Raw genomic sequence first — 24,026 nt, forward strand, 5'->3', positions numbered from 1 at the left:
GTCACTTACATCAGTAGCTGCGGTTAGGATTTTGGAAAGGATGACCCTTGCCAACCCGTCTCTGCTGTAGTCCAAACTAGATACCGTCAGTTTTAGTAAGTGATCTTGGTTCTTCAAAGAGCAAAGATTAAGGAGACTGAAAAACAAATCGAAAAGAGGTAAACATGGCTGGAATCCCCCCTGCTAAGATACGTATATTTCAATCTACATGTACATATTCAGGTGGCTAAATCTGAATGGGAATTAAGAAGGTAAATCTGTATGTGAATGGGACTGATTCCATCTGTTCTCTCTCTCAAATTTCAGACCGAATGTTCCTTGAGGCAGGCAACTCTCAGTTTTGTCTATGTACCTTGTGGGGATGTATACTTTACCAAATTGAGGCTGTAGCATCAGAACAAGATGAGACAATAATTATTTTCAGAGTAAAAACTTTCTGCTGAAAACTACAACATGTTTAAATTATAATTTTCAGAATTACCAAGTGTTGACTTAGGAAAATTTTATGGAGTGGAAGACATTTTCAACAGCAGAAAAGGGTGTGTGGGTGTCGGCGAACCCTCCCCCTTCCAATGCAGACCCCTACTTTGCCTACCCTCTGTTCAGGGAGGGAGATCACTTTTGGAAGGCCCAGGGGGAACAGGAGAAGGAATGCAGGAAAGTTCACTTATGTGAGAGCTGCTCTGCTCATGCCAGACAAGATCCAAGACACAGAATATTTCTGTTTTTTAAAGCTGGACTGTCACCGTCATAAAACAATTTTGCATTTTGGATCCTTGTAGATTATTAAATCAAATCACTGAAGAAACATAAAACGCTCAAAGGAACTCAAATGGCTTTGCATTCCATTTTATTTGGACTCAGGTTCTTTACAAGTAAAATCTAAAAGTTACTAATACCTTCTGTTTTAAGAAAAGTGCTTAGGGCTGTGCATGGGTGGGTAGATTCGGTATTCGGTAACTTTACCCGAAGCGCACAGCCCTAGTGCTTAGTATTCATACATCTTTGCTATATTGGGAGAGGGGCAGGAGAAGGGAAGAGGTTGAATAATTGCAGTTCTAGACAAATATAATGTTGAACCGTGTGTGTGTGTGTGTGTGCGCGTGCGCGCACATTCTGAGACATTTTCATAGTGGAGAACAGTACTCACCACTGAAATACATTACACTTTTCAAGCATTTTCACTCCATGGGGATGGCAGGAGAGTGTACCAAAAAATAAGAAGTAGTGCTGACTGAGAGTGTTAAGTAATCCATTGTTTTGGAGACTGCGTTCCGGTTTCATTCCAGAGGAAGAATTGAGCCAGTGTACAATATCTTTTACTAACTCCTCAAGGTAGCCTTGACCATCCTGATTAAAATGACAAGAATGCAAGAGCTTTAGTTTATGTTGCAGTTGTTCCCCCTCCCCTGTCCTCAGCTGAAAAAAAGGACATGTAGTCGTGTATCTCTCTAGATACAAGAGATAACAAACAACTACCAAAGTAAATTATATCAGAGGCAAACTTTGGGCTAGTGTGAATCTCCTGGAACATATGGAAATTTATAAAACATTTTATCTCTAAGTTCAAGAATAATGTATACAATGGATTATCCAAAGACAGTTATAAAATGTATTATTGAAGAAACATTAAAACCTGAATGCAAAAGAAGCTTTTTAAAGAAAGCCATGGACTTAGGATAAGAACTCCTCCACATGAAAAATGTGGCGAAGTCAGCTGCGATGCTGTCCTCGGATGATCCTGAAATAAACTGTAACTCATTCCTGTGGGGATTAGGGCAGTCAAAACTGTAAACAACCCCTAGGCTGTCCAAGTTCTGTTAGAGCTAACAGCGGCAGGTGAAGCTGCTCAAAAACAGGTTTCTGCAGAAGGGATCTTGCATCCTCTGGTACTTTCCTCTCCCATCAGGTTCTCAGTTTTGTAAACAGACCAACCCACCAAGGAATAGAACACAACTTTTTATTTTATTAATGTAATTTAATGTTTTAGGGTTGTTACTGATGGTATTCTTATTCTTTTTTCTGTCTACAGTCTACAGCTCACGGTGTAACCATAAATATTATAAAAATCTGTATGACTAACCAAAACTTTCTAAAACATACAAATCCTTCCTCAAAGTAATACTGTAGCTCTAATGAGCAGCTGGAACTCAACATTATCCACCTTACCTCTTCAGATTCAAGAAGAAATTCAGTAAACTGACAACCTACAACTGTGAGTTGTTTTGACTTTGCAAAATCCAGATCCAGGTTGGCATACAATTTGCTAGTGGGCTTGTAAAAATATAGCAGTCGTCGTACAAATCTACATTAAACAGAAGAATGAGCTGTTTAACAATGTGTATTTCAGATTGTTGTTCACAGCACTGCCTGGAAAAGCTTTTTTTCCCCTATGGGAGCATGTTGAGAATCAAGTAATTTTGCCCTCACTTATTCTGAATTTGTCATCTGTAAAACATACAAGCACCCAGATAATCCAGGTTATTCAGAACTTTAACTAAGAGAAAAGGTAAGAAGATGTGAACTTTCTCAGGACAGACTAATAGCAAAGCAAAGACACAAATAATGTATGAATGGTTCTAAATGGAAAGAGAGCAACATCAGAAATGAACACAAATTAACAAAATGGCAATAAAGCAATAGGGTGGATCCTACCACTATCTTACCACTCCACTGAACAAAGTTTATTTGTGTATTTATTTATTAAGGTATTTATACCTTACCCTTTCCTTCAGGCTCAAGTTTGAAGCCTTCCTCCAACTTAAGTGGATCTTGCATTGGAAGAAGACTCAGGCTAGAGGAAAGCTACTTGGAGGGTGGCTGGATCCACCCCATTAAAAGAAATAAAACCAGTACATGAGGATTATAAAGAAAGTGCCTCTAATTGAAGTGACGTGATGTTGCCCTAAAGCAAACGCCTTCAAACCATGTGCACACTGTGAATTTCATAATTTAAACTTCAATAAAGTCACATATATGTGATAAAGAACATCTTCCCTCAGCTGGAAAAAGAAGACACACATCTGTCTCTCTCGAGATACAAGAGATAACAAACAACTGTTAAACAGAGCAGTACCGAAGTAAATTACAGCAGAGGCAAACTTCGGTCTTCCTTAAGAAATGAGGGGGCAACTGGAATGAGCAACTTTTGTTCCTCCAGCCCCAGATGTGTTTGTGCCCAACGGGATCTGTAAGCAGAGGCTGGGGAAATGATGCAGTTCCTCCAGAGTGAGAGAGAGTGTGTGTGTGTAAAGTAGCAAACAGTGCTGAATCACTCAAACATATGCATGCTAAATTATATGCATGTGTAGGCACAGTCATTTTACTTCATCCTACAGCCTGTACATTCACAAAGAAGAGAACAAGAATAAAGCAGCGAGAGGATGCTGGTGGTCATATTGACAGCAATGAACTAATTGGTACTAATGGCTCTGAGTCACTGAAACAAACAATGCTACATTTGTTGCCCACGATAACCGTAACCTGAGATCATTCCATGGGAGGGAAAGAATGCGGCTACTTGCTCTCAGTCTCACAGTTGAAGCAGTAAGAGGGTAAGGGTATTAAGGAATAAGAGAGAACAGTTGCTTTTGAATGGATAAAACCTTTTAACTTATTAAGCTTGCACGGAGAAGTGGGGAACAAAGCAGTAACAATAACAAATTGGACAATAATGCTGCCTTTGGAAGTTACAAAAATGTATAGATTCAGAATGCAATCATTTATTTAGTATCATTGTCCCTGTGAGCAAAGGAAAGCTGCGTTTTTAGATCACTGCCACAGCCAATAAAAACTGTCTTGCTACATCAGACCAACGGCACACCCTAAGCCTTATTGTTTTTATAAGGCAGAAACTTACAGACTCATTACTTTTAGTGTACATACTGCTCATAGCATCTAAGGAAGTGGATTGTAATCCATGAAAGCTTACACTGAAATAAAATTATGTTGAGTCTGTAAAGTAATGAAAGATTGGTTTTGCTGCCCTCAGGCTCACTATCAATGGATTCATTTCATATGTGACCTGATAACTTATTGCCTACGTACTGAAAAACTTACTTTATAGAATGTAGCTGAAAACCAAGTTTACTTTCCCTAAATGAAGTCTCAAACACAGGGGATAAAACCGACTAATGGGCACTATTTAGAACAGCTTGTTTCCCTTTTATGTAATTTTTTTTTAAAGTGATTGTCTTCATATTTATTCCAACTCAAACATTAGTATATAACAAATCATCATCATGAATTTTAAGTTTTGGAACATGCTGTTATTTCCCAAGACATACTAAAATATTTTCTGAATCTAATTTTTTTATGGAGATCTCTCCAGTCATCTACGTACCTGTGCAACTGTTCATCTTTACAGTTCCTTAGATTTACATTTGGCCACTAGAAAACAACAGATATAAAATTTTGTAAGCTGTACACCAGTCCTTGATAAGTTGCTCTAGCATGGGCATTTCTGCATACTAATTTACACCGTGTCTAATTATGGACTGCATAGCATTCAATCATAACACATTTTTGTAAAAAAACCTCTACATATTTTTGTTTAGTCCTGTTCAACTACAACTGGTTTAAATTCATGAGACAATGGTATATTGTTTTCTTTTCTTTCACTGTATTCTTCCAACTTAAAAAAAAAGCTTAATTATAATAACATTTCACTGCTTACCTTAAGTATGGTCCCTATCAGATTCCAGTTCCATGCGAGATTCTCTTTGTGAAGAAGAACTTGGCTATCTCTAAGGTTTGTTGCCAATGCTTCTTCAGTATCCTGTAATACAGCAGACGTGAGGGGAGAAATGAAAACCTATTTTTCTGCAAGATAAGCTCTGTGTTAGGATTTACAAATGTGCAGGTTACATTTATTTTCCTAAGTCAATAACCACCAAAACATATGCTTGATTATTTTTTATATATTTATTATTTTATATATATTATTTTATAAATAAAAAATACAAGTTTTCATTTAAGGTCAGAATTCCAAGCAATGTTGGAATTCAATCAGATGAAAATGAGCGTTGGATTTTTAGAAAATCCATACATTAAGTGTCTGTCAATGCCCATTCCAAGATAATTACTTTACCTTTAAAATGAAGATATCCTTCTGCACACGATATTGATCCCTTTTCTGATGTGTTGACATGGCTTTCTGAACAATGTGATCTAGATGGAGGCTGTACGGCTTAGGTCCTCGTTTTTTCATTTCATGAAAGCGTTTTAAGCAATTTAGTGCGGCGCTGGCTCGTCTATCAAGGGAAAATGTTCATAACGGCAAAAATCATTAGAAGGCGCTACAATATAAACTCTACAATCTCATTCAATCAATCTAGGTATGCTACACATACACATCCAATAAACATTTTTATACACACAATAAACATCCCTAATTCATGAGGGAAACCTGACGAAAGTTTTTGTAGAAGCCTAAAATCAGCCAGTGTAAATTAAAATCAGCCAACACTGAGAATAAGGCCCCAGCTACTTGTTACACTGAGGATTGGATCTCTCTCTGTGTTGCCACACGGAGGAAGATGGTCTGGATTGGGGCTGGGGCACCTGAGTGGGGAGGGCAGACCTGTATTTCATCTGGCTTTTATCTCTATTAAAACTAATAGTACTGTGGGGAGGTGATTGCTATAGGGAAAGTAACATGGGAGAAAGGAGTTCCCCTAACTGCACTATGGTCCTAATATGGATCAAACTGACTCTCCATAAGTGCCTTTTAGTACATGCAGTGAGATCCAATGGCTTCCCAATGGAGCATAAGGATAACTCCTAGGTATCTGAAATACAGACAACCTAAAAGTATTTCAGTTAAAGGAGGTTTACACATTTTGATCACTTTTACTTCTTCATTCCATTTTTACCCATTCCTTCCTACGAGTTCAGGGTGGTGTACAAAAGTTAGGCACATCAAAACAGCCCACATCAATATTTCTTTTCAAAGCTTAGGAATATACACATGCTTTATATTAGTCACGCATGAACACACATATGATTTTGCCTTACAGTGATTCAGACCACTTGTCCATCAAGGTCTGTATTGTCAGTATACAACAGGCTAGCTTCAGGGAATGGGAGGGAGGAGAGTTAACATCCCCACCTTTCTCCATTCCCTCTTACCATTTCTGCTATTTTCTACTGAAAACCTGTCATACAAGGTGCTGTATCCTACCACCTTGTTCCGCTTTCTCTAGAGGAAGGCTCGAGCTGCAGAAGGCTCTTAACTGGGTGGGGTAACAGGAAAACACATGACATTCAGTTTTAGGAAATGTTTATATGTGCCACTGGATTTGATTCCAGTGGCACCTTAGAGACCAACAAGATTTTTCAAGAGTATAAGCTTTTGAGAGTCAATGATCCTTTCTTTCCAAGGACATGGGGTTCTCCACTCCTCCCTGTGTCTGAAGAAGGGAACTTTGACTCTCAAAAGCTTATACCCTTGAAAAATCTTGTTGTTCCCTAAGGTGGACTCAAATCCTGCCATTCAACTGCAGACCAACATGGCTACCTAATTGAACCTATTTCTGTGTGCTATTCCACATGCTGTACACCCAGGATACAACGCCAAATATGTAATCTACTATAGATATGAACTGAAATAATAGATATGAACTGAAATTATATGTTACAAAAAGAGAGGCTTTAGAGAAAGATCCATTCAATGCGCAACTTAGCACTGCATGTATATTATTTTAATAAACGTATTGCTTACAGTCTTTTCTCCTTTACAATGTCAAAAGAAGCTGCCATATTCATTAATGTTGGTAAGCAATGTAAGTGGTGGCTGTGACAATGAGGAAGAATGGTGTTTGCCTGAAAAAGAAAAGCAGCTTCACAGGTTTTGATTTTTCAAATGAAGCCCAGGTCCCCCAGAAACTGAAGGCACATTTAAGTTGAATGGAATACAAAGTCCTGGAAAAAACAAATCAGTCCTCACACAAAACCAGCTTAATACAAATTTTCACCGATGAGTAAATACTGAATTTGAAAACAAATTATTCCTTCTAATTGGCTTTATTTACTGTGGTCATCATGAGTATTACTTTTATTATCACTTTGGGGTTTGGTTCAGACACAACTGCAAACCATGGTTTGCTGCTGTATGAACAGTTATGGAAGGTATGTGGGGCCAGCTTGTGAGATCCCTTCTCTCCAATGTGTGACAAAAATAATTATTTAAAGGTTTATCAGGATTTCAAGCACTGCTAGTTTAGAATTCTGATTTTCAGAGCAAAGACAAATCACAGCATGCAGTAATAACAAGCTATAGTTTTCTGCAAACCTGGAAATAATTATTTTGCTATGTAGACAGGAAAGAGAGATTGAGGCATAGGCTCTAGCTAATTCTCTTAGTGGCAAAGCATGGCTTCACATTATGCCTAAACCAAGCCTGGTAAAAATCCATTCCTAGAAGATATTTTCATAGTTTAATATGAAGCAACTGAGGCCATAAATTTTACAGCCAAGAATTTGTAAGAAGACAAAATGAACAATCTGCAGAAATGCAGTAAGTAACAACTTGTTATTCTAGCTAATGGAGCTTTTAAAACTGGGCTGTACTCCTGTGAACCTGTATTACAAAGATTCAGAGACAGCCACCACCAAGCGTCAAAAGACAAACAGTTCTCCTTCCATGATATGGGCTGCAGCCCAGGAGAGTATCTGTCACTGGGACATGCCTCTAGGGAGCAGATCTGGAGAGAAACTTTTTAATGCCTGGTTCAGAAAGACTCTAGTAAGGCAACAGGATTCTGCATCATACCAGCAGGAAGGAGCTGTCCACACCTTTTATAAGCTGCCGAATCGCTTATTAATGCAAAAGCGCACCGTGAGGGAGCAGCATGCATGGATGACCTGTACTCTTCCTCAAGTATTCCCTTAAAAATTATCTTGCCTCCAGTCACTGGAGATGAAATCCAACCCTAACGAGTTTCAGGGTAAAGAATGTAACAAATCAGTTAAAAAACGTCTCTCTTACCATATGCAAAAGTTCACCCAATAAAATGGTCGCTCTGACAGATACGTGGTCATCACTGCTTGTGATCACTTCAACCAGGCCCTGCAGGAATTAAGACATGAAAATCTGTAATAATCATTCACCAATGCCGTTTAACAGAAGATCCCACAGAAAAGCAGTATGAAACGTTTTTTGTTTAAATTAAAAATCTCAACTTACTTCTAAGAGTCCATTTCTAATGAAAGCAGAGAGAATTAGTGCCAAGTAATTGTCCATGAGGTCAGGTCTAGATAAATGTGCAACAAGAAAAAAAAACTTCATTTACTGTATTTTAGCCATCCTTTTGGCTTACAGTAATAAAAAAAATAGATTTAACATTACTATAAAAGGTTGTATTTTACATTATAATAACTGATGGGGAAACAGCATTATAAGTTAACCCTTTAAGTCATAAATACCTCGATCTAGCTCGGTGAGGTAATATAATTTTAGCTTCTGCAGCTACGAAGCCATCAGAAAGCCTCCAACTGTCTTGAAAGCGACCTGGATCTGAAACAAGAAAAGTTTGATTTAAAAAAAAAAGAGAGAAATAGGGTATTCTGTTGCATGGTTCCACAATTCATTTGATTTGCTTTTTTGTCATTGCCTCTTGTCTCTCGGAAGTTCCCCCTTTGCTCTTGTGAACCAAACGTTGTGAAGGCACACATACATGAATAACTTCTAGAGGCCCACATCTCCCCAACAACCTCTTTTCCTTACACTCAGAAAAACACCGAGACCCTGGCCACTCTCCTTCTGTCTGGGCAATGCTAATCACACTAGGTCTGGTTCGTGTTCATTCTGCTCCTCTTGAGCACCACTTAAGGTGACTCCAGCACACAACACATGCACAGTTGATTCTGTTGTTGTAAAATAAGGAAAATGTTCTGAGCTATATAAAATAGCTTCAATAGCTTTTCAAAAGGAATTTGTTGCATAAGATCACCTTCCAGGAAATATAAGGCTTCACAGTTAAACTAGCCACTTAGTGCAAAAAACCTCCCAGAGACGATTTTCATATTATTTTACTTTTTGTCATCTTATTGCCACCCTGTTTCCTGTCTCCACTGGTACCCTTTGCACATCGGAGGTGCATGAGCAGAAAAGAACAGTACAGGAGTCATGAAGAGAAGCAAAAAGGGGATACATGAAGACCAAGCACCAGCTAACTCGCAAAAATATCTGTCACCTGGCTTTTATGATGTCCCCATCTTCCTTCTCTGTTCATTATTCCTGCACTACATGGGAAAAATGGTGGCAGACAAACCCTCTACTGACATAGTTAGTGAGCCTATTGTATTGAGGAGGAAACCCAGAAAGATAAATTTCCTAACAATACCAATCCAGACACTGTGAAGAACATTGCAGGGAACTAAAATCCTCTTCAAGGAAATAACAGTTTATGTATTTAAAATATTTTTTGTATTGCTACTTTCCCACATGGGATTAATATAACTCAGAAATAATAAAACTTAAATTAAAACAAACATACAAAATACAACCCCAAAAACAAAAACCACACCAACCCCAAGAAAGCTAAAAGCAACTCCACCACTAACTATCATTTGTTCAGTTTCATTCAAACCAGGATTCCATTCGACTATAAAATCTTCCAAATGATACAATGGATTAGTTATGTCTGAGTCATGCCTCAGAGATGGTTACAGGCAGCTTTACTTTACCAGTATCGGTTACCTGAATGCATGATAGCTGATGCTCATAATACCTGAAAGAACATTCCCTCCATCAGTAAGCTGGTATTTGACATGTACTTAGGGAGAGGAATGGATCCCTGCTAGCCAGTGAGGAGGGACTCAGGAAGTATGCAGGAAAATCATGAAATGTGGAAGGAATCCCAAATTAATTTTAAAAAAATGGAAAAATTCCTCAGGGTCACGAGCACAAGCAATAGCATGTGAGGGCTATGTGTAGGCACAAAGAAAGCAAATAATACCAGTGAGAGGATTATGAATACATTCCACTCAGTCACGACATATCATCAATGGGAAGAAAAATATGGGGGACGTATAGAAGCTGAATACTAACCTACACTGAGAAGTGCTTCTATAAATTCTTCCGTCACAACAGGAAGAGGAAGGCGAAATATATCATAAAGAACTTCAAGTAGGCCTCGCTATAAACGGGAAAAGGAACACGGTTACAAAAGTCAATACAGATTTGTAGGCTTCTGCTGATGCTGCGGGTCAATGTTTTCAGATTCATTTAAGGATTGTCTAGGGAAATGAAAATTCAGGAGCATCAATGCCTAGTACCTCATGGCTCAGAGTTCTGTTTCTCTTGTGCCCTTGATAAAATGGGTCATTATGGAAATGTGGACATCTGGGCAAGTTATCTGTGCTGCAAGCCAAGACGGAACACTGGATGAAGTTATGGAAGACCTCCTGATGTATACAAACCCATGAAGGCCAAGCGGGTAGGGGAGAGGAGAGAAAGGAGAGGGGAACCTGGGCTTTAGGACTATCCCTCTGTGCCTCCACTACAATGACACATTTTTGCATTTTACAGTTTTCTTATACTTAACAGCAAGGGCAACTGATTTACATTTAAAAAACAGTTTCATGCAGCCAGGCCCCACAAGTCACAGTGTGTGTTGCCCACAACCTAACCCTGCCCATCTTCACTACAAACTATGATTTCAGTAAGGAAGATGGAGAAATGTTTGTACCATCTAAAGCCCCATGTTGGTATCCATATGCCATTCCACATTCTTTACAACGAAAATTCAGGAATTATCCATTGCATATCATCACTAGCTTAATATTTTATTACAGAACATGTAAAAAGCAACACTGAAGCACTGTACAAACTTATTCATAACAAAAGATGGCTTTTATATTGTTTTACTTCATGCTGTTTTACTTCCAATTATTTTTATTTATTTATTTTTATTTTATTTCTAGCCCACATTTCTCCCCACTGGTGATCCAAAATGGTCTACATCATTCTCCCCTCCTCCACCCCCCCCCCCCCGTCTGATCAGGTCATATGCATTTCTGTCTTAACTCGTCATGCTGTGAAGGCATCGGAGGGCTATGAGCAGTAATGTCCCCTCAAGAGACCACAATCCCATTGGTAGGAATATAAAGTGGCACAAATGCATGATATTAACAACAAAAATTGAGACTACCTGTGAAGAAGCAAACAATTTAAGAGTTCTTCCTGTAAAACTCAAAACACATACCCGTATTTCCATGTTAGGTATGCACAGCACACCAATAAGAGACTGGATCCCAGAATTGCCAGGCTTGCACAAACTGATAATGCCTAAAAACAAAAGCAAATGTATAGTTATACAACAGAGCAGTGAAAAACTTACATATTTGCAAATACTTACTGAAAACATACTATTCCTGAGGCTTTGTTTTTAACTACTCAGAAATTATAAAATAGAAATGTCTGTCAAGAGTGCTCTATGCAATTATACCAAAATAGTGCAAGAATAATCCAGCAAAAAGTCCAGAGCATTAACACAACCATGAGCAATACATGTGAAGAAATACTTTCTTTATATTCCCCAATAATAATTTCATTTGGTGATTCTGAGTACTAGTATTATGAGGGGGGGGGGGGAATCATTCATTTTCTCTGAATTACTCAGTTTCTCTCCACATCATATCTTTCCTTAGTAGTCTTTTTTCTAATCCTAGAAGTCCGAACTGTTTTAGGCCCTTTTCGCACTTACATTTTAAACTGCCATTTATGAGCATTCACCGTGATCGCAATGCCTTCGGCATGGCACCCCCACATTCCAACAGAGAAGCAGCCTTATGACCCTTATCTGGTTTTACTGATAAAAAATGGTTGAAAAGGAATTCAGAGAGCTGAGGAGGGTGGGAGTGGTTAATTCCACGCAGACCAATCAGCTCCCAGGGAAAAGGAAAGGGGGGAGAAGAGAGGCAGAAGGGGAGTGTAGAATTTGCACTGACATTAATCAGGCCAGACCTGACTCGGCAGTGGCTTCAAAATACAATCGTGGTATGTCTGCAGGGGGAAAAAATTGAGGATACTGCGGACAAAGGATACTGTGTCCCATGACTACCTTGCAAGTGTGAAACTTCTGCAAGTGTGAAACTTCTGCAAACATGGGAAGCAGAACAGATACTGAAATGCTTTAAAGTCCCAGTGCGAAAAGGACCATAGTCTTTCCTCATATGAAAAATGCTCTAACCCACTGTTTATTTCAGTTCTCTGCATGTTTATCAACATCTCTTTTTGAAATGGGGTGACAAGAATTGCACCTGCTGTGCTCCAAATATGGCTGCACCACAGGTTTATATAACTCCATTATGATACTGGCCATTTCATTTTCAGTCCTTTTCACATGGAATTAAGCCTTCTTGCTGCCACGGCACAGTGAGCCAATTTCTCCACTGAGCTATCTTCCTGGATAGTCACAGCCAGTTTAGAACCCACCAGTGTATACATAAATAGGTTTTTTTGACCCAAAGGATATCTACCTACATTGAGTCAAAAAACTTCTACATCTATACTGCTTCAAAAAAATCTGTCAGGCACGCTCCCATGAACTGTTACTGGATCTCCTCTCTGTTTTTCACCCTCTGTTTTTTGTGATGCCTGTTCATGAAAATGTTTTTACACTATTTTAAATATTGTTTTAAATTTAAATGTTTAATTTTTAAACTGTTTAAAATTGTTTTTTAGTGTTTTAGTGTTCACTGCCTTGAGTACCCTATTTTGAGTGGAAATGTGGCATAGAAATATTTAAGTAAATAAAATAAATAATTCATTACTTAAACTGAACTTAATTAGTCATTTTGTTGCCCATTCCACCAGTTCAAAGAGATCCTTTAGATGTCACTCTTGATTCCAGATCATTTTACTAAATACTATATGGATGCCTGGAAAACCCGACTTCTTGTTCCATTCCATTGTCGAAATTGTTTATTGTACCCTGTGTATTCTTTAATTTAACCAGTAAGCAATCCCTACAAAGCTTAATTTGTAACAAGTTGCACTTTTTTTGTAGTTCTCAAACTTTCTCTCATCACCTCTATCTAGCTTAATTCTTCAGATGCTGGCCCTCCTCCACTACAACTGTTTCTCATAATTATTAACCTGGAAAAACTTCAATAATTCATGTCCAATTAAACAGAACAATGGAATTTGGTACTGAGTGCAGAATTCAACTTCCATTTGTTTTAAAAAAGGAATGCTTAGACTCTAGTTTTAGACATTCCATTAAACACTGTTGGCACATTTTCAGCCTAGCCTTAAGAACCAGACTGCCCTTTTTAAAAAAAAAAAAATCAAGATTATGGATTTTGCAACCAATAGTAAATTTCATGTTTTTGTCCACACTTAAAAGAAGCTAACTTGTGTTCAAAGCTGAAACGGAAACCTTACCTGCCCATGATCGAAATGCCGCTACAATTCCCATTTTGCTTGCGGAGAGCCGTGCTTCTCTGTCTTCTCTGCGGTAGGAGAAAAAGATTATGCAAAGATACTGAGTGTATTCATTCATGCTACATTATCCATTAAAATGGTGTGACTAAAGAGAATGTAAGATACCTTAAAAGAAGATAAATAATTCTATACTACAAACACATTGCTTATGAAAAATTGTCTATGCAGCATTCAAAACACAGAATGTTCATAACCAAACAAATATTTTGCATCACTGTAACTATTCACCAGCAATATTGTCAATGCAACTGCAACTCAAGCTCAAGACGACTCAGGCCAGACTGCAAAACTCCAGTCATTAAGATGTATATCTTACAATCACTCCAATTTAAACTTTTTAGGAAGACAAGTAATCAATATAAATTTACTTTCAAAATTTTAAATAAATACAGACAAGTCTATTAAAATGTAACTACTTACTTGAGCTGCCCCTCTGCAGTATCTGGATTGTGCCTGTAGTGAAAATCTGTGTAGGGAGCTAAAATCCGCTGCAAGAAGGAAGCAAAAAGATTAGAGTCATTTTCAGTGCCTCCACCATACACTGTTTTTGCTATCTGATGTTCATCATTATACTATTCATTTTAAAGGCAACTAAAACATTTCCTCGTCCTTCAAAGCACAGGCTCACTTATTTCCTATTAATCATAAATTGTTATAAAGGCAAATCTTACAAAACATCACTTATACTATATAATGCAAGACATGCAATTAGTACTAGCTGCCATTCCATATCTTTTTATTAGTTGCCTGCATTAGACAAATTTCATTTGCACTGTAGCTGTGTGTTAAACATTAAAATATATATAATCATGTTTCTTTCCACCTATACTATACTATAGTGCTTTTCCTAGATAAAATGATCAATCAACCTTGTTGTTTTCTTTACAGGACTCAGTTAAGCAAAGTTGAGCAAAGGTAGAGTGCATAAAGGGAAATTTACCAGGAGGCCTATTTCTAACCTTTGAGCAAGCTAGCACCTCAGTCTACTGTTAAACAGATACCAAACTAATAATCTTACAATCAGGTTGGCAGCTTTGAAAAGCTTACTCTACAATACTTTTTATTACTCAAGCATTCCTGAGAGAGAGCAACTAATAATACAGAAAGCAAAAATTCCCACTGAAGCAATTAGAATGTGTTTGTTAGGAGTTGCATAAACTTCACAGAGCCCACTTGGGTTAAAAAAACTTCTTAATTTAGTATGTAGTAGTACAGGTACGCTAAAACTGGACAACATACAGCCCCTCCTACCTCTAATTCAACATCTGCTCGCACATACTGCCGAGTCTTTGGATGATTGAGAAGATGCAAGACAGTTGTTATGAGAGCTTCATTTATGCGACTTAACTGGCAATCAATCACATTTTTCAAAATGGTACTCAGACCACCCCGAAGAGCAACTATTTCTGGATTCTGAATTGCTGAAAGAGCAGAATGATACAATTAATGATGACTCTTAAACGCTTTTGTAAGATACCCTGAAACAGAGTCATCATCTAAATGTATCTGACAGTATGCATAAGATTACACAGTTATTTTAAACCACATGTACAGAGAAAGATTCATGACCCGTACTAGGCCAAACTGGCTGGTTTGTAAATCTATCCCATTTTACGCTGTTTAAGGACAAAATAGATATTCATGCCATTTTCAATTTTGCTTCAAAGGAATAAATTGGTACGTGAGTTCCAAATAATTAATAGATTTTAAGGCAGAGGGAGACAATCTGTGGTACCTAACCCAAGTCCTGCATTTACATTTCAGCAGGCCCAGATTGCTATTGACAGAGACTCAAGCACCATTTCAAGTGATCAGTGAATAGGGGGTGAAGTAAACAACAAAGGTGGGTACAGTTGTGCAATGAGCCAAATATCTGACTTGCTGTGTTTTATAAGGTTTTGTCCAGAATACCAAAGGAGTAGCCATTAGCCAAGGAAAATAAAACGGAATGAATTTTTCCTATAAGAGTCTTCTCACGCTGAGCAGGAGGCAACCTTGCTCCGAATACCTTTCCTCATCAGCTGCCGAATGGATGAGAGGAGTAGGACCTATTCAGTGGTTGTGCTATACTGCAGAACTCCTTTCCCTGAAAGGTTCACCAGGCTAATTTTTCATATTTTCTTTCAAAAGGGATGTTAAAAACTTTTCCAATGAGTCTTCGAAAGCATGTCCCAAATGACTTTTGATTGGTATTGATTTCCAAAGAGGGAGTGTGTTTTCTGTTTTCCCTCCAAGCCAAAACTGAAAAACAAATGGATTGCTAATTCTGGTTTGGAGGAAACAAAGTATAGTTTGTGTGTTTGGACTTCACTGTAAACCAGTTTTGCACTAATTTTCTCACTGAAAGGAAAGCCACATGTATGAGTCGGGGAGAGAAGGCGCACACAAGCCTGCATATTTTGGTTTCCTGAATTGTCTGAACTGAGCCATTTGGTTTTAGTCTTGAACTTTTATTCCCCTCTCAGTTTTAGGAACATTCTTATGATTTTACTTCTTATTGGAAATCATCTGAGAGATCTGTAGAGCATGGCAGAAATATAATTATTTCTTATTATTTAGTAATTTGATTTCTATTCCACCCTCCCCACACCAGCAGGCTCAGGGCGGATTACAACCACGTACAATGAAAACACATTAAATAATTAATACCAGTTAAAACCATAAACATTCCAAATTACACAATTAAAAATGCAGATATATACATATTTATAGTGACACAGCAACCAACCAACCTTCACCCATCTCCAGAGCATCATAGTGAGGACTGTGTACTCGATGGAGGTAGCTGCTAGTTGCCAGTAGGGAGGGCATATTCTGTAATCTACCAGTCAGGAGGTTCCGCCTAGCACCGCCTAGACGCCTGGTGGAACTACTCCATCTTGCAGGCCCGGCGGAAGGATAACAAATTCTGCTGGGCCCTGGTCTCGTTAGACAGAACGTTCCACCAGGCTGGGGCCAGGACTGAAAAGGCCCTGGCCCTGGTCAATGCCAGGCAGGCCTCCCTGGGGCCAGGGACCCTTATTAGATGTTTCACACTAGAACGGAGAGTCCTGTGGGGTTCATATGGGGAGAGGCAGTCCCGCAGATATGCTGGTCCCAGTCCGCATAGGGCTTTATAAGTTAAAACCAAAACCTTGAACCTGACTTGGTACTCCATCAGTAACCAGTGCAGCTGACACAATACCAGCATTATATGCTCGCACATTGGTATTCCTGTGATGACACATGCTGCCGCTTTCTGCACCAGCTGTAACCGCTGAATCAGGTTCAGGGGAAGTGCTGCGTAGAGTGCGTTACAGAAGTCTAACCTAGAGGTGACCATTGCCTGGACCACTGTAGTCAAGTCACGGGTCGAAAGATAAACAAACAAGCCAAAAAAGAGTTCGAAACCCCCCCAGATAATTATAAAAATTCATAGTTATGCAACTTAGACACAGGATATTGCAATGGCCATTATTGCAGATGGCTCTTAAAACAAAAGGAACTATGGGAAAACAGGACTATTAATGGCTACTAGCAAAAGCAGCTTAAAATGTTCAATGGAACTAAGCCCATGATTAACAGACAACAGGGAGAAACAACAGATGAAAGCTATATACAACAGCTTTCCTGGAGCATCTGGCTGGTCACCAATGAAAGCAGAATGCTGGAACTTAGGTCTGATCCTGCAGTGGAATACTCCTGTGTTCATCTGTTTCAAAATTTTTGCTTCTTGAAGAAGGTGCTTACCCAGTTCACAGATAATGGCAATACATGCGCGAACCATCCTATCCCTTTCCTGAAGGCCATCGTTTCCAACTGCTATCAAGGAATTGGTAACAGAACTAGGAAATAATGAAGCATTCACAGTGATCATCTGTGAAAATCAAAGAAAAAAACACTGTTACAGGAATGCACGCATTGCATTTTTAGTAAGATTAAGGGGTTATACTAACAGAATCAGCTTGTTTGTAATTAAACTGGATTCCCCCCCCCCTTTGTATGAACGTTTGGTTTCCCATTCTGCATCTACCTCCTTGTTTAGAATTTCTGTCTGCACAAGGTAGGTAGATGACCTAGCCTTTGCACTGTAGCCTACGAGGGAAGCAGCAACAGTAAGAACACCTTCATTGTCGTTGTTCAATTTTCTAACAGTAACTAATGAGTAACACACGGTCATTTATAAACTGTTTCAGCAGAGCTAAACGGCAGGCTCTTCTTTCTTGAGATCTTCATGAAGAGGATAAACCATGTAGCAAGCTAGGCACATAAGAGTAACACAGTTTCAAATGTGCTCCTGGGCTTGCTCCTGCCTGATGCTGGCGCAGTCAGACTCATGTTTACATAGGAGTGGACCTACGTATGTAGAGGCCGATGCGCAAAGAACCCAATCCAGGCAATCTGCACACCATAAAATCTGACTACCTAGATCACTCTCCTCAAGTGTACAAATGTAAATTTGACATGCAAGGAAGAAGATAGGACAGAGGTGATTCCACTTCCCCACTATGCTGACCGTCACCATGAAAACAGTAACATAGGCTCAAATTCATAGGAAAGTCTTTCAAAAGTGCTGTGATAAGCAGCCCTAAGAAAAATGAACGTTGGATGGGAGAAGAGAAGCAAGAAAGGCAATCCTTTCTATGTTGTCTCCTAACTAGACATGGGCACGAACCGCAAAAAAACCGAACCATGCGGTTCATGGTTTGTGGGTTTCCACGAACCAGGAACCATGAACTCCCATGAACTGGGGCAAGTTCCCGAACCAGATTGTAGTTCGTGGGATTTAAATGCCCCTTTCCGGCTGCTTAGCAGCAGGGAAAGGGGCATTTTATCTTTTAAAGGGCCCTTTCCTGCCACTTACAAGCAGCAAGGCCCTTTAAATGGCCCAAACCCCACAAACCCCAGCCCCAGAGCCCCCCACCCCAGCCCCCAGCCCTGGGGAAAAGGCCATTTAAACTGCCCTTTAATATGAACCAAACGAACCAGTAGACCAGTTCGTGGAAGTTTGTGGAAACGAGCTTCCATGAACCACTGGTTCGTGCACCATGAACCGAGCTGGTTCATGGGTTTTTTTGGTTCGTATTCAGGTTTGTGCCCATCTCTACTCCTAACCTATAACTACTGTTAACATTAAGACACAAACTGTACATGTTCTACAAATATTTGAAAAGAAAAGACTGAACAATGCATGCATCTGTTGTTCTTTTCCTACTACTCTAAATTAAGGGGGGGCGGGAATGGTAAACCTGAAGCAAAGAACTTTCAGTTGTTATAAAATATCTGGAACTGCTTTTGTAGGAACAAAAGTACTCTCCCCCCACCCCCACTTCCTAGCAATTCAAACCTTTCTCTATGAAGTACCAAATGCAGCTGGGTGGGGAGCAAGTTGTTTTATTTGCAGATCACCTTTCAATAACAAGTCTATGTAAGATGACTGCACAGCATTTAAGCATGAGATAAAGGTTTATTTATACAATGTTTTTTGGGAAACTGCTGCTTTGTAAATCATGATCTGTTGCCCACAGAACAGGAAGCTCCTTCAGACTAGGCTTCAAAGAAAAACCCACACTATTCCCCACCTACAAAAAGAGAACCTTTCATTTAATTAATTCTTCTTGTGTTGTACCACTGCACCAGAGGCAGAGGAGGCATACTGATCTCTTCCACAAAACAAAGCCTTATATTCTTGAACATGAACAAGTTTATACTCTTCATGGGTGGGCAGGAAAGTACAAACAAGGGATCTCTTACAGCTAGCACCATTTCACTGTTTTACATGGCCTGAAAGTGGAAGACACTGTTAATCGTTTAACATCTATAGCCTGATCTAATGAAAATGGCGGAAACCAAAATCTCTTCTCCTAATGCACTGGAAATCAGCTTGTATGCTGTCCTATTTTCCAAGTATTCACTACTGCCAACAGCAGCAACTTGGAGCTATCTTGACTAACTTCCTTAATAACTTCTTTGAAATAACTTTTAGAAGCATTCCTCTGGAGCAGCGGAGTAGGACACATCACGAGAACAGAATTCCCAAAATGGTAGGTCTGTGTAAGCAAGTAACAAAATTCTTGATTTTAACTGAAGCATAATACACATAATACACCCTGAGATTGCATTTTAATTTTGTAAACTGCAAAGATCTCAGAGCTCTGTAGCTGTTTATGGGATAGGTTTCCTATTTCAAATTAACAAGTATACTTAAAAATATTTACTGGAATACTACAGAAGCTCTTGAAATACCGTCACTGAGATTAAAAGCAGCACAGAGATGAAACTGAAAAGGCTTGGCTCCTAGCACAAAGGAGGCTTGCTTTGTTGAATACAGTTTCAGGTGGGTAGCTGTGCTGTTCTGCAGCAGAACATCAAGATTCGAGTCCAGTGACATCTTAAAGACCAACAAGATTTTCAGGGTGCAAGCATCTGAGAGTCAAGGCTTCCTTTATCAGATACTGATACCAGATATCTGAAGAAGGGAGCTTTGACTCTCGAAAGCTTGTACCCTGAAAATCTTGTTGGTCTTTAAGGTGTCACTGGACTTGAATCTTTTCATTTACTATAGTAATTCCAAATTTTCACGCCATATGCAACAGATGAATTGGACTTCACCACCCCGCTCAAGGGCATTTCACAAAAACTGAAAGCAAGGGTTTGGATCCAGCAGATTTTCACAATTTTTGCCAACTGCCCCTTCCTGCCGCAGACCTACAGCTCCCCCTTCATACCATCCCTCAGGAGCAACATTTCAGGAAGCATTCTGGACTACATTAGAGGGGGAGAAGGCAAGAAAGTAATGCAATGTGGATGGAAATCCTGCCTGCTTTTGAAAATCCTCTGCTAGATCCAAGTGTTAGCAATGTAGTCAACACTTCCACAGTCATATACAACTTGGTATGGGGCCATTCAACATAATACTGCAGTGTACTGTCATCTCAGCCGCCATACCTTTCTTACTAAACGAAGCGCCTGCGTCCGTTCTACTTCATTACTCTGCTGTATGTCAATGCACCTAAAATTTTAAAAAGTTAAAAATATGTAGGTTAGATATTTGAAACTCCTAGTTTGTCTTCAAGTAGAAGAATAAAATGTTTAATTTTATCCTGCCAGTACTGCAGACATTTAAAGTGCAGATTCATATCATCTGAAACAGTGAATGTTGAAATTACTACCCTGGTACATTCATAAATATTACATATTATACAGTGATAAAATGTTGCCACTAAACCAACATGACAGCTATAGGCCTGTCTCAGGTAATAACTGGTCTTACACATAGTGCAGGTCACCATCTGGTATTTTGTTCTGGTACCGAGGAATCAATGATGGTTCCTGTGTCATGGGCAGACCACTATTTACTCAGGTTTAGACCTGCAGGGATACCAAGACTCAGCAGTGGTGGGGGAACTATTAAAATTTATTTATGTCATTTATAGTCCGTCTTTCTCACTGGGACTCAAGGCGGATTACATAGTGTGAGATTAGTACAATCGGTATCAAGGACATTTCCATAAACAATGCCATAGGGTAAATAAATTCACATTTACAAAGAGATAGCATTAGCAAGAATCCAATACAGAGTTGAAGATATGCTGAAACAGATCATAATCAATTCTAGGTCTGACATTAGACAATATGAAGCAAAGGTAGTATATAGGAGTATGTATTTAAAGCAACAGATAAAGGCAACTTAGTGGTAAAGACTATGGTCCCTAATACATTAGTGAAGCATCTGAGATCCCCTCCCTACAATGCAGCCCTCCTCTCTGAGTAAAAGGCCTTTTTGAATAATTCGGTTTTGCATCATTTGCGGAAAGCCAGGAGAGTGGGGGCTCTTCTGACCTCCTCAGGCAGGCCATTCCACAGGGTAGGGGCTACCACAGAGAAAGCCCAGAGAGATCCAAATGGCTTTCCAACAGCTCTAGGGGATTTTTCTATTGATATGCTGGTCCTCCTGTTGATGCTCTGATTGACCTCTGAAATGAACAAGTCTGAACCAATTGTTCCCAGGAGCCTTCTTCTCAGGTGTTAGAGCCCAGGCACCACCTTAGTTTATTGTGGGGATGCGGGTGATGAAAAGACAATGGAGATACCTAGAGTGACAATGGAGGAAGACTTGCGACAAATCCAGTAGGACACAGGCTAAAGCTCACTTTGAAGTGCATCTGTGACAGTGATGATGGCATAAAGAAACAATACTTTTCCACCACTGTTGAATCTGCACAATGTAAGTCAGCGGAGTAGTTAGAGACTGGATGGAATCTTGCCTGCAGGAGGAGATGGACTGCTTACTGTCCCACTGTGACCATTTTGTGAAATATTTTGCAGATAAAATATCCATACTGGCTAGCAGTGACAGAGCCAGATAGTAGCAGGGCACTGATATCCAGCTGTTAGGGATACTTTTCAGTTTATTCAGTTGGAAGATGTGGGCAGAGTCCCTTGGAGGTTTATTTTTATTGATTTTATTTATTTGAAATATTTATATGCTGTCTTTCCTCCCAAATATTCTGCCTTGGGGATCACATTTGGGTAGAAAGGCAGCATACAAATGTTTAAAATAAATAAATAAATATGGTCCCCAAGGCAGCAGGCATTAAACATTTAAAACATTAAAACAGTATTTTAAATGTATATATTAATTTTTTAGCAATACAATCACAATATAGACATACAAACACAACAAGGAGGAGATTTGATGCTCACCACCAGTTGTCTAACCCATGCCTTTTCTGGATACTTAAATCTCTTAGGGAAGGGGGAGGGCTGACTGGATCCAACAGAGGGAATGCTCACCTCAGCTTTGAAACAGGGTGTGGTGGGTCTACTACAACCCTGGAGTCAGGAGATTTCACAAACTATCAACCAGTCTCAAATGTTCCATTCTTAAGCAAGGTGACAGGTAGTGGATGGGCAAATTCAAGTATTCTTGAATGTTTGGATCCTTTCCATTCTGTTTTCAGGCTTGTTTATGGGGTTGAAGCAGTCTTGTTCACCCTGGCGAATGACTTGTGAGATGAGGGGGTGTGACTCTGTTTAGTCTCCTGGACTTCTCAGCAGCTTTTGATACAACTGGTCATGGTACCTTTCTGGGCTGCCTTTCTAGCCTTGGACTCGGAGGCACTGTTTTGAGGGGGTTCCAACTTCCTACCTGGAGGGTACATTTCAGAAGACAGTGTTGGGGGACGGCTGCTCAGCCCTTTGGTCTGTGGGATCCCACAAGGCTCCATCTTGTTTCCTTTCCTTTTCAACATCTACATGAAACTGCCAGGTAAAGTCATCCAGAGATTTGGGGGGGGGGGTTCACCAATATACAGGTGACACTTGGATCTTTACATCTCTAAAACTCTCAGCTCTATCTTGCGCTTCCAGCCAATCTCAGAAAGGCTGAACTGGTGCCTAGATGCAGTTTTGCCTGGGATCAATCTAAATGAGATTACTGCAATGCACTCTATGTGGGGATGCCCTTGAAAAGTGTTCAGAAACTTCAACTGGTGCAGAATGCTGCAGCCAGGGTGTTGACTGGACTGGCTTGCAGGGACCCATCTATACTAGCTCACAATCTCTTTCCAGCCACAATTCAAGATGCTGATGTTGACTTTTAAAGCCCTACATGGCTCGGGACCACCATATCTAAAGGCCCGCCTACTAGCCTAGGAACCTGACTGCTACGGTCATTATCCAAGGCTCTTCTTTGGCTGCTGTCAAAGAAGATTAAAGCTGTCTCAGTAAGGGCACCAAAACTCTGGAACTCTGTTCCCAGAAAAGCTCATTTGTCCCCTTGTGTTACCATCTTTCACCAGAGGGTGAAGACTTTCTTGTTTCTTCTGGCATTTCCTTAGTGAGCCTTCCTTACTATCCCGTTTTTAATTGTTGTTATTTATGTGTATTTTACTGTATTGTATATTTATGCTAACTTGTTTTTAATTCAAGATAGGTGGCCCTGTTAGTCTGTCTGTAGAAGCAGAAAAGAGCAAGCGTCCAGTAGCACTTATAAGACCACAAATTTAGTTAGTCTTATAGGTGCTACTGAACTCTTGTTTTTAATTGTTTGAATGTTGTCTTTTTGTTTGGTTTTAAAGATGTGGGTTTTTTTAAAAGATGTTTTAAATATGTGTTTTTATTATGTATGTTTTTAATTCACAAGATGCTTGGTGTCCTTGATGAGAGCAGAAAGGTGAGGCATACGTTTTTTAAAATAAATTAAGTAACAATCAAATGAACTGCACTAAAGCTCCTCTTTAGCCTCCCATTCCAATATTATGATCCTGTGCGACAAACTAAACCCTTTGCACTCAGCTGGTCATGCAAGAATGTTAGTATCCACAGCCATACTTAGGGTTTGGAATGTACATACAGCTTACTCAAGATACACATTTTTTTAAGAAGAAAAACAGAGAGAAGTCCTCTTTTCTTCCATGAGAAAAAACTATCCCGGCTGCCAGTATGCGACTTCTTTCAGTGCTAGACCAGGCAATAAAGTTTTCTCCAGTCTGGCTTTGTGTGGGTTACTTTTAATGAGTGTGAGTGAAAAACGGGTACAAGAATAATCGTTGTGGCAGCACATGGGTGAGGGGGTAATCCTTGCAATGTAATT

General features: G+C 39.5%; 1 protein-coding gene across 1 annotated transcript in view; it reads right to left on the reverse strand.

Annotated features, from left to right (window-relative positions):
• RICTOR (RPTOR independent companion of MTOR complex 2) overlaps positions 1 to 24,026 on the reverse strand; it is an 80,889-nt gene that overhangs the window by 22,686 nt on the left and 34,177 nt on the right. The window contains exons 6-22 of the mRNA XM_054986497.1: positions 20,378 to 20,441; positions 17,180 to 17,306; positions 14,702 to 14,871; positions 13,871 to 13,938; positions 13,391 to 13,458; positions 11,208 to 11,290; positions 10,052 to 10,139; positions 8,425 to 8,515; positions 8,186 to 8,252; positions 7,988 to 8,068; positions 6,722 to 6,822; positions 5,090 to 5,252; positions 4,676 to 4,777; positions 4,343 to 4,389; positions 2,170 to 2,305; positions 1,151 to 1,350; positions 10 to 136 (exon numbers count right to left, since the gene is read on the reverse strand). Coding sequence (XP_054842472.1) covers positions 10 to 136; positions 1,151 to 1,350; positions 2,170 to 2,305; positions 4,343 to 4,389; positions 4,676 to 4,777; positions 5,090 to 5,252; positions 6,722 to 6,822; positions 7,988 to 8,068; positions 8,186 to 8,252; positions 8,425 to 8,515; positions 10,052 to 10,139; positions 11,208 to 11,290; positions 13,391 to 13,458; positions 13,871 to 13,938; positions 14,702 to 14,871; positions 17,180 to 17,306; positions 20,378 to 20,441 — 1,783 coding nt within the window. The remainder of the gene's footprint in view (positions 1 to 9; positions 137 to 1,150; positions 1,351 to 2,169; positions 2,306 to 4,342; positions 4,390 to 4,675; positions 4,778 to 5,089; positions 5,253 to 6,721; positions 6,823 to 7,987; positions 8,069 to 8,185; positions 8,253 to 8,424; positions 8,516 to 10,051; positions 10,140 to 11,207; positions 11,291 to 13,390; positions 13,459 to 13,870; positions 13,939 to 14,701; positions 14,872 to 17,179; positions 17,307 to 20,377; positions 20,442 to 24,026) is intronic.

This window comes from Eublepharis macularius, chromosome 8 (genome assembly GCF_028583425.1).
Source record: "Eublepharis macularius isolate TG4126 chromosome 8, MPM_Emac_v1.0, whole genome shotgun sequence".
Classification (NCBI taxonomy): Eukaryota; Metazoa; Chordata; class Lepidosauria; order Squamata; family Eublepharidae; genus Eublepharis; species Eublepharis macularius.